This window comes from Enhydra lutris, unplaced genomic scaffold, assembly GCF_002288905.1.
Source record: "Enhydra lutris kenyoni isolate GAN:26980312 unplaced genomic scaffold, ASM228890v2 scaffoldscaffold291, whole genome shotgun sequence".
NCBI lineage: Eukaryota > Metazoa > Chordata > Mammalia > Carnivora > Mustelidae > Enhydra > Enhydra lutris.
Genome location: NW_019154375.1, coordinates 31,863 through 41,170, shown reverse-complemented (window position 1 = coordinate 41,170; position 9,308 = coordinate 31,863). Strand labels below are relative to the sequence as shown.

Genomic DNA, 9,308 nt, shown 5'->3' with positions numbered 1-9,308 from the left:
CCCCCCCATCTTACTGAAAGAGCCCAGTGATGACTGACATTCTAAGTCAAAGGGTATGACTGAAGAAGGACAAGAATATGGTGTTTGACAGGGAGGTAGGGGCTGACGAGACTGGTTCTCCTGTTGGGGATGATGAGCTTTCCTTCCAGTTTTACAAAAATGGAACTGAAATGCACATAACTTAAAATGAGCCACTTTAAAGTGAACGATCCTGGGCATTTCATACCTTAACAATGCTGTGCAGCCATCACCACAAGCTACTTCCCAAACTTTTCATAACCCCAAACAGAGTAATCACTAAGCAATAGGGACATGAGTTTTTCATCTGAAGGGTGGGTGAGTGGTGGAGGGGCAAGGGGAATGGCTCTGCTCAGGAATCCTGTCCCCCAAACCCACTCTCCCCTTGCTCCATTTACTGCAAGGCTGACCTCTGTGGGCTGAACCCAGTGAAGTCACTCGGGGGCCTTCCCTTCTGGCTTTCAGATGGGCAGGGCAGCCCCCTCCTATAGTAACAGCTATGTTACTCCCTCCTCTCGCTCTTCCGGTCAAGGGGTTATAGCAGCTTCGCTGTAGTGTGAGCCCCCGGGGCCCCATGTCTGCAAGGTTCCCTTCACCCTACCCACACCTCTGTCAAGAAACTTTTAATTGAAGGCTCTTTGCTACCCCTTGGAATGTACCATCTGTTTTTCTTTTCGGGGCAGCGGCTGATACAGGAATGGGTGCTTTGGTCCTTCCCTACAGTCCTTTTGCTACTGACCACTCTGGACTTCCGGTCTGAGCAAATGAGCCGCTTTCCCTGGGCAGCCCAGCTGCCAGGGGTGCCCAGGGTATGTGCCAAGGCCCCACTGCCCTCTGGCGGCCAGCTCCTGGAAATGCACCTCGGGGATCCAACCTCCACCGAACTGAGACCCCAGGACCCAGCACTGTGCTGACCCTTAACCACCCGAGCACTTTGCATATTGTCCCCACTTCACAGGTGACAGAACCTTCCCGTTGCCCTTCGTATAAATCAAAATCTGTAACAGAGGACCACTGGGTCCTATCTCTGCCTCCCTTCCTGTCACCCTCTGACTCAGCCACACCAGCCTTTTCTCAGATCCTAGGTCTTTGTGCAGCTCCCAATTAGAATATTCAGGAACTCTCTGAAACCTTTTTCACCTGATTAACCTCAGCTCATTTTCTAGTCCTTCCTTGACTCAGGACAGTCCCCCTTGCCCCCCACCCCCCATTCACTGTCATTCACAAACACACTGGGTTTTCCATGCTGTGGAGGCTAAAGGTGCCTGAGGGCAGGGAGCACCCTGCTGTGCTCTATTCATATTTTCTCTCTCTCTGGGCACACAGTAATAACCATGCCACCAGCTGCCATGCCAGACACTGAGCTAAGACCTTCAGGCCCCCAGGAGCTAAGTCCTTCAAGCCCCCAGGCCATCCTCCGTCCTGATGTCCCAGTCCCTAGGAAGCAGCCCTCAACTCTGTAAAAAACTCACACCGATTTATTAGAATATGAAAAAGATCCGGTTTCTTCCCTACGGGAGGCAGAGCAGCAGCAGCTGTGGTGGCTTGGAACACGGTTGTCAACGTCACCCTTGTGTGGGGACTCCTGCCCCAAACAGCACTTGCATGGAGAGAAGGAGGGGGGGACAGAGGAGCACCCACTGCCCAGTCCGGGAGAGGGACACTCTGACTATTGCACAATCCTGGGGAAGGACAGACACCACCAGGCCCAGGCCTGGCCATGGTGGCTGTGGGGGTGGGAGTGTGTGCCTGTGAGCAAGGGCCTCTGGGGGCCCAGGACTCTGCCCACCCACCAGTCCTGGTGGGGTGGGAGAGGCTTGGGGAGGCCTTCTCCCCTAAGGACTGGGCTCCACAGCAGGCTGGGTGTGGTGCACAGAAGAGGTCCGGGGGCCCAGGGTGTGGAGAGGGATGAGAGAAAAGAACAGGCCAGCAGGAACTGAGGGTCAGGCCCAAGAGCACAGAAGGTGCTAGAAGGCCCAGCATCAGTGAGTTAGAATGGGGAACTGGAGTGGAGGAGGTCACTTCTAAAATTATAGCCTTGGGGCCACAGTTAAGAGCCCAGGAGGCAGAGGACTGACTTGGGGGAGTGTTGGGCAGGATAGGCACAGACGAGGAGGGGTAATTCTCTGGAATAGGAGGGCTAGAGCTCTGATAAGCCAGGGGTTTTCAAAATGTTTTAAAAACAGGAATGCCCTCTGTGCAAATTGAATCATACATGGAGTGTGAACAAACAGAACAGATAAAAAGGCAGCACTTTCTGGAGCCAACAGTCCTTCTCCTGACAGTCACCCCTGGAGGGTCCGGTGGTCCCCACTGGGGTAGTCCAGACTGTCCAAAGCGCCCCAGCTCTAGTCAGAGAAGCTCAGAGATGCCGTTAGCCTGCAGCTCTGAGTTGGACGGGTTGGGGGCTGGCCAGGGTGACAGAGCTGGCAGGAGGAGGGCAGGCCTGCCGGGTGTCACTGACCCCGACGCCAGTCGGATTCCTGGTCCCCCAGTCTTTCCGCTGTTAAAGCAGGGCCTGGCCTAGGCCAGGAGAGGTCTTGGCTCCTTCCCTTTCTAGGTAGGACCAAGGCTGAGCCAGAGGCTCTTTGGTTAGGAACTAAGATTGGTCTGAATGAGGAAGTGGATGGAGTGGGCGGCAGGCCTCCGAGGGCTGGGACTCTCGAGGCCCTAGGCCAGGTCTGGGAGAGAGCCTGAATTGGGAAGGGGCAGGATCTGCCTCACAGCCCGACAGTTCTGCCAAATGGATTAGGAAGGCAGTTCTGGTGGGAGGGAGGGTGCTTCCCAGGAGGCAGGGGGAAGCCGTGCTGCGGTGGGGGCTGTGGGCCCAGCTGCCATGCGGTTGGGGGAGGGGCAGGGCCAATCCAAGTCAGGAAGAATGAAGGGAGCCCCCAGCTCCCCCAGCAGCCCCTGCTCTGGTGGGAGAGTCTGTGTTGGGATGGGCACTGCCCACGGACCCCAGCGTTACTGCCCCTTGGGGATGAAAGGCTCTCCCTCCCCAGGCTCAGGATGGGGACCTGGGTCACTGAGGCAGCGCTGTATCCTCTGGGAGCTGGGGCTGTCGCTTGGCGCAGGGGTGAAGACATCATCCGTGCCAGGGGAAGAGGGCTCCTTGGTCCGCATCACAATGCCCCCATCATCATCCTCATCCTCCTCCGCCACCCTGGCTGGATCCCGGTTCAGCCCCAAGACCTTCCCCTTCAGTTCCTCATTCACCAGGTCCACGGACTCGGGCGACTGCGGGGAGGCTGGGTCGATGGTGATAACTGGCAAGTCGGCCTTCGGCTCGTAAGCCAGTGGATCTGGGGACCAAGAGCAAGACCCAAGCTGACTTCTGCCCCAAGCCCTGCTCAGCATGTGCCCCCTCCTTGGCATGTGCCAGCAACTCCCACAGAACCTTCCTGTGAGGGCGGCCATGCTGCCATGTTTCAGGATCACTCCACGTGGACCTGGATGAGGCCTGATGAGCAGTTTCTCCTCCCCTCACACTAGGCCCCTGAAGGTAGGACTGCGTCCCTCTCCACACACCAGGGGCTCCCTAGGTGACCCCATCCAGTCCATTAGAGCCCTCTCCTGAGTCACCGTGTGCCCCCAGGGCCCAGGCCTGGAAGAAGGCCTGTCGCTGTCTCGCCCACGTGCTGAACATCCCAGTGGTGCAGACTCCTCCTGCCTCCTTGCCAGCCATCAAACCCCTTCACAGTTCTCCCCATAAGCCCCACATGGAGCACCTCTGTCCCTGGGGAGGATAGCTGGAGGAACCCTCAGGTCCACCTGATGTAGAAGAAGCTCATGGCGTGGGAGGAGGTCAGAGGGAGAAGCCTGTCCTCCCCAGTGGCTCTCTGAGGCTCATTCCTGCTGAAGTCTCACCCTCAGGGGACAGTGGCACTGAGTGTGTGCCCTCCAGACCCCTCTCCAGGCTCCCTGTGTCCCAGCTCACCTGAGCCAATGCGGGCCCTCGACATGGTGGGGGAGTCCAGCTTGTGGGCTGGCACCGTCAGGTAGTTGTTGATCTGACAGAGAAAGGGCAAGACAGGGGTAAGCACAGGCAGCCCCTCGGGATGGCGCCCAAGGCTGATGGTCACCCCCTCCTTTGGAGTGTTTGGGGCCCGCGGCCTCTCTGGCGGTTCCTCATCAGGCTCATCGTCTGTCTCCGCCAGCACAGAAGCCATGCTGGCCCTCCAGGAGTTCCTGAAGGCTTGGCCCAGCCTCTGTCAAGCTGTATGATCTCCGGAGCAGCCTTAAACAGCCCTGCCTCTCCCACAGCATCCCCGCCCATCTCTATTCCTGTCCACACTCGCCCCAGAGGTCCAGACCCGTAAAGTCAGCTCAGGAGTTGGCACCTGGACCCCAAGTGGCCGCCAGGTATCTCAGTGGAATAGGCTGGAACTAAACTCGGATTCTTCTCTTCCCTCAAGACCTTGTTGATGCCATTCTCGGCACCCCCTACTGAAACCACCGCTCCCAACACCCCAGGACAGAAGGCTGGAGAGGACTCCTCTTTCCTCTTCCCGTAGCCCACCTCAAACGGGTGACCAAGTCTCGCTAGTTCCACCTCCTCAACGTCCCTTGGGTGTACCCATTCCTTTCCAGCCCCATTCCCCGACACCTCACTAATCCAGGCCACCCCCCCTTCCCAAGTTAGCCCTTTGCTCAGACCGCTTCATGGCTCTCCATGCCCTTGGCATAAAGCCCAAAGCCTGACACTGTTAACAAGCTTTCTAGAAAGTGGAACCCTCTCAGTTGCTACAGTGGGCCATGTTCTGTGACTGGGAACTGAGACACACAGCCTGGGCCTTCCTCTGCCCACACTGCCTTCCTCTTGGCCCTGTTCCTGAGCTTCCCCAGCCTACCCCCTGCCTGGAGTGCTCACGGCCCCTTGCACTTCCTGTCCTGCCTGGGCCACTGCATGAGAAGCTCAGCAAGGCATGGTCTGGGCTGATGCACCGCTGTGCCCACAGAGGCTGCTCTGCTGCACAGCACTTGGGAACCACTCAAAACCTGTTCCTGAGCAAACGATCGAGCGCACATATGCTTTGCTTTGTGATCTTTACCCGGGCCTTAGTTTTTTTTTGCCAAGAAATGCGCGGTTTGAGCACATGGATAGACTCAGAGGCCCGCGGGTGCAGTGAGTGGGTCTCTTTGCTGCCCTGAGTGGGGAGGTAGAGGAGGAGGCAGCTTTCTGGAACCTGTCCTGGGGCTCCGTCTTCCAGACAAGCAGAGGAGGCCAAAAAACACGGGCAGTGGCTCTCTCTTCAAAGGGGCTTGGGGGCAGGGATGGGGAGGAAGAACCCAGACTCCCCGTGAAAGGCGGGAGCCAGCTCCAGGCCCTGACCCACCTTCTGCTCTAGCTGCCGGGCCTTCTGTCTGCGGAGCAGCATCTGGTTCCAGGCCTCCTCGTAGGGATCTGCCACCAATGTGTGTCTGTTGTAGGACCGCAGCTGTGGGGGGGACAGCTTTCAGGCCCCAGAAGCCGGGCCCGGTGGGGGCCAGGGCTGGAGCAGAGGGCCTCCCCTGCTGTAGGGGCGCTGGGTGGGGAGCAACCCCTCACCCGCTGCCTGGTCTTCTGCAAGTTGTTCCTCAGGATTTTGCGGATCTCCTCCTCCTTGTCCTTGGACAGTGCCGGCAGGATGCGCTCTGCAGGCAGGGACTTGGGGTGGATGTTCCTGGATGACAAGGCACAGGTTAGGTCCCCAAGAAACTCCTGTGACCCTGGAGCCTGCTGGGCTGGGCCAGGAAGTCAGGCTGGCCTGGGTGGGGGTGGGGAAGGTGTCCTTTGTGGTCCTGTGGCTCTCTCACCCACTCTGCCTGGACAACACCTGGCCTGCCACCACCCCTCCCAGGACCCCCTCCCCTGGTGGGTGGCCTGCCAGGTTTCTGGGCAGGGGTCAGTGTGTGGGTGCAAAAGCTGCCAGCGTCGTCCTTGGCACTCACTGCATGGAGACAGTGGAGACAGCAGAAGGGATCTTGCCCATGCCACCACTCTCCACCAGCTCGATGGCCTGCTTCATCTCCATCTTGTGGTAGAAGGCAATGAGCTGTGGCTCCTTGGAGCGCTCCCCGGCTATCAGACACTTCTTCACGTACTTCTTGTTAAACCGGTTGAGCCTGGTGCGGGCAGGGAGGAGAGGTGTGGAGCCAGCTCCTCAGGGTGGGGAGACACCCAGGCCCAGGGAGACCCTCCCCTGCCCCTCCCCACCCACCTGCCCACCAGGCCTACCACCTACTTGTCCTTCCAGTGGTGGTGGCCGTAATGGCCACAGATGTCCTCGATGCCTGTCAGAAGGTGGTCCAGGAACTGAAATGGGCCCAGGGCCAGGTCAAGCCTCACTACTGGGCTGCTTCCCTACCAAGGCTTCTGAATGGGCCCCCATTTTCCACCCTAGTGCAGCTCTGCTCAGCCCAGCCTTGCAGTTCCAGGAGCAGCCAGGAGATGGCACCAACACCTCACTCATCCTGAAATCGCAGCACCTCAAACCCCTCCCTACCATGCCCCAGCTGAGCCCCCTACCCTGAATCCACATGAGCCCAATGCTTGGGATAGGTTCCTACTAGAGGTAGAGATGGCATGACACCCCCTCCTAGGGCTCCTGGTTGCCCACACCACAGCTGCCTATGGCTCGATCTAGCGACCTCAAGCAGCTAAAGGACCACCTGGAACTGGAATGAGGGAGGAGGGGGCCAAGTGAGGAAACTGACGTGAGGCCTAGCTGCCCCCCAGCTCCCTGAGCCTTCTCCTACAACCAAGGGCCAAGGCCCAGTTTCCAGTACCTGTGTGTGGATCTCCTCGTTGATAGAGCGCTTTGTCTCTTGCTTTTTCTTCACAGCCAACAGGTCTACCAGGGGTCGAATGGTCATGCCCTGGGGGGCAGGTGGGCGTTAGGCACTCCTGGTCTGCTACACTGGCAGGGAGACCACAGGGCATCCCCCCTCCCTCACCCCTAGAGCCCCTGAAGCCGGGATGCCCTCTGCTCCGAGGTCCCCACTTTCCCAACCTGCATGTCAGCCATGGCACAAAGGCAGGTCCTTAAGATCTGCTTCCTCCCGAGGACACAGCCCCTTCCAGCTAAATGACTCACACACAGGTCATCTAGCCCGTGTGAGGGGTCAGAGGGCCTGGGTTCAAATGTGGGCTCCACCACAAACATGCATTGCAACCCCGGAGAAGTCGGGGCCCGGCTGATAGGGAAAACCACTTCACAGGACTGTAGCTGCCCAGTCCAGAACAGCAGCGGGAGCAGCTAATCTCATCGTGTGTGTGCCCTCTGCCAGAGCCAGGGGTGACTTACTAAGTATTAGCTCCGGCATGTCCACATGGACCCTGAGAGGTAGGTTCTTCCACTGTCTCTATCTTACAGGTGAGAGATTAAGTAACTTTCTCAGAGCTTACAGAACTAGTAGTAAAGCTGGATTCACACCCAGGCAGGGAGGCCCCTATCTCAATGCAGACTTCATTGAAAATGGACTTGGTAAGCCATCAGCGTATACAACTGCCAAGTCAAGGTGATAAAATATTTTTGACAATGGAAACAGTGCAAGAGGGCAAAAGAGGCAGTCCCCTATCCTTAGAAGGAACAGAAGGGGAGTCTGGCCCCAGGAAGATGCCTGGGCAATGCTGTTTCCCATCTAAAGCTTTGCCAAGGGGCACCTGGGTGGCTCAGTGGGTTAAGCCACTGCTTTCGGCTCAGGTCATGGTCTCGGGGTCCTGGGATCAAGTCCCGCATCGAGCTCTCTGCTCAGCGGGGAGCCTGCTTCCCCCCCATCTCTCTCTCTGCTTGCCTCTCTGCCTACTTGTGATCTCTCTCTGTCAAATAAAGAAATAAAATCTTAAAAAAAAAATAAATAAAGCTTTGCCAAGATTTGCATCTAGGAAAGACAGAAGGGATAGAGAAACGGAGGCCTGGACAGACTTGTTTCTCATTTGCCCAAAGTCACAGGTCAGGTAAGATGGAGCACTGACGCCATCCAGGTTGGGTTTCCTTGGGGATTCTGAAGGGGGTAGGGGACTCTCTGCTAAACCAGGGTCATTTAAATGCATGGAGATCACCGGCCAGAGGCTGGAAGGACTCCAGGATCATCTAGGCCAACCCTCTCACTTCACAGGTGGGGAACCAAGACCCAGAAATGGGAGGAAGGTCTTTCCCAGCAGAACCGGACTGACTCCAGACCTACTGCCCAGCTCAGCAACCTATCTCGCTCCACCCCCACATTTTGTGCTATTATTTCCATTTTACAGGCACAGAAACTGAGATCCTAAAATAGTAAATCACTTCCCTAAAGCCCTGTACTGGGCACCATGGGCCTGCTGACTCTGCCTACTTCTCTCAGCACTGTCTGGATTTCTAAGTTAGACAGTGTTCTGACTGGTTGCTCATTATCCCAACTCCCCCTTCACAATTAAGGGAAGTGAGGACCTGAAGGGGGAGCGCCTTGCCCAAGACCGCGTAGCAAGTTCTCGGCGGACTAGAACCCGTGGCCCCCTGTCAGGTTGGGCGCCTCTTCCTTCCACTGGCGGAGTCAGGGTCCCCAGGCGGGGCTGCTCTGCCTTGTCCAGCACCTGCACAAAGACGGTGAAGAAGATGACCGTGATGATGGCAGTGAGGAACAGGTCACACATGGGGAAGTGCTTCTTGTCCAGGAGGTAGCCCAGGGAGAAGGCGATGGCCCCGCGCAGGCCCCCATACGCGATGATGAACTGGTCCTTGGGGGTCAACTTCACGATTCGGAACTTGTTGATGAACCAGGTCAGGCCCAGCACCCCTGGCAGGAAGGGGAAGGAGAGCGTCAGCCTGTCCCCAGGCCCTCCTGGCAGCTGCACCCACAGCTGCTCTGCCTGAAGGCAGCCCCCACGAGCACGCCCACCCGGTGCACTCCCTTCCTGGGTCCCTCAGCCAAGAGCTGGATTCTCAAGGGGCTCTCCCAACCTGGGTGCGCTCTAGAGAGCGTCCTAGCCGCCTCCAGAGACTGGAAGTCAGCAGGGGGCTGGGAAAAGAGCTGAAACAAGACTGGCCCCAAGTTGGTATCTAGTCATTTTGATGGGTTCATGGGATCTACTTTCCCACAGGCTTCAAATTTTCCATAATAAAAAGCTTTTTTTTAAAATGCAGAGATCTTGGGGCGCCTGGGTGGCTCAGTGGGTTGAAACCTCTGCCTTCAGCTCAGGTCACGATCCCAGGGTCCTGGGATCGAGCCCTACATCGGGCTCTCTGCTCAGCAGGGAGCCTGCTTCCCCCCCCCCCCGCCCCTTGCTTGTCTCTCTGCCTACTTGTGATCTCTGTCTGTCAAATAAATAA

General features: G+C 57.5%; 1 protein-coding gene across 1 annotated transcript in view; it reads right to left on the bottom strand.

Moving 5' to 3' along the window:
- Window positions 1–1,484: 1,484 nt before the first annotated feature.
- The window catches only part of LOC111140243 (sodium/hydrogen exchanger 1), a gene marked incomplete at its 5' end in the record, with an annotated part of 13,970 nt that continues 6,146 nt past the window's right edge, over window positions 1,485–9,308 (bottom strand). Inside the window, 8 exons of the mRNA XM_022492563.1 lie at window positions 1,485–3,320; window positions 3,956–4,028; window positions 5,355–5,456; window positions 5,567–5,681; window positions 5,950–6,123; window positions 6,243–6,313; window positions 6,787–6,876; window positions 8,573–8,775. Of these exons, the coding sequence (XP_022348271.1) occupies window positions 2,983–3,320; window positions 3,956–4,028; window positions 5,355–5,456; window positions 5,567–5,681; window positions 5,950–6,123; window positions 6,243–6,313; window positions 6,787–6,876; window positions 8,573–8,775 (1,166 nt within the window). The remainder of the gene's footprint in view (window positions 3,321–3,955; window positions 4,029–5,354; window positions 5,457–5,566; window positions 5,682–5,949; window positions 6,124–6,242; window positions 6,314–6,786; window positions 6,877–8,572; window positions 8,776–9,308) is intronic.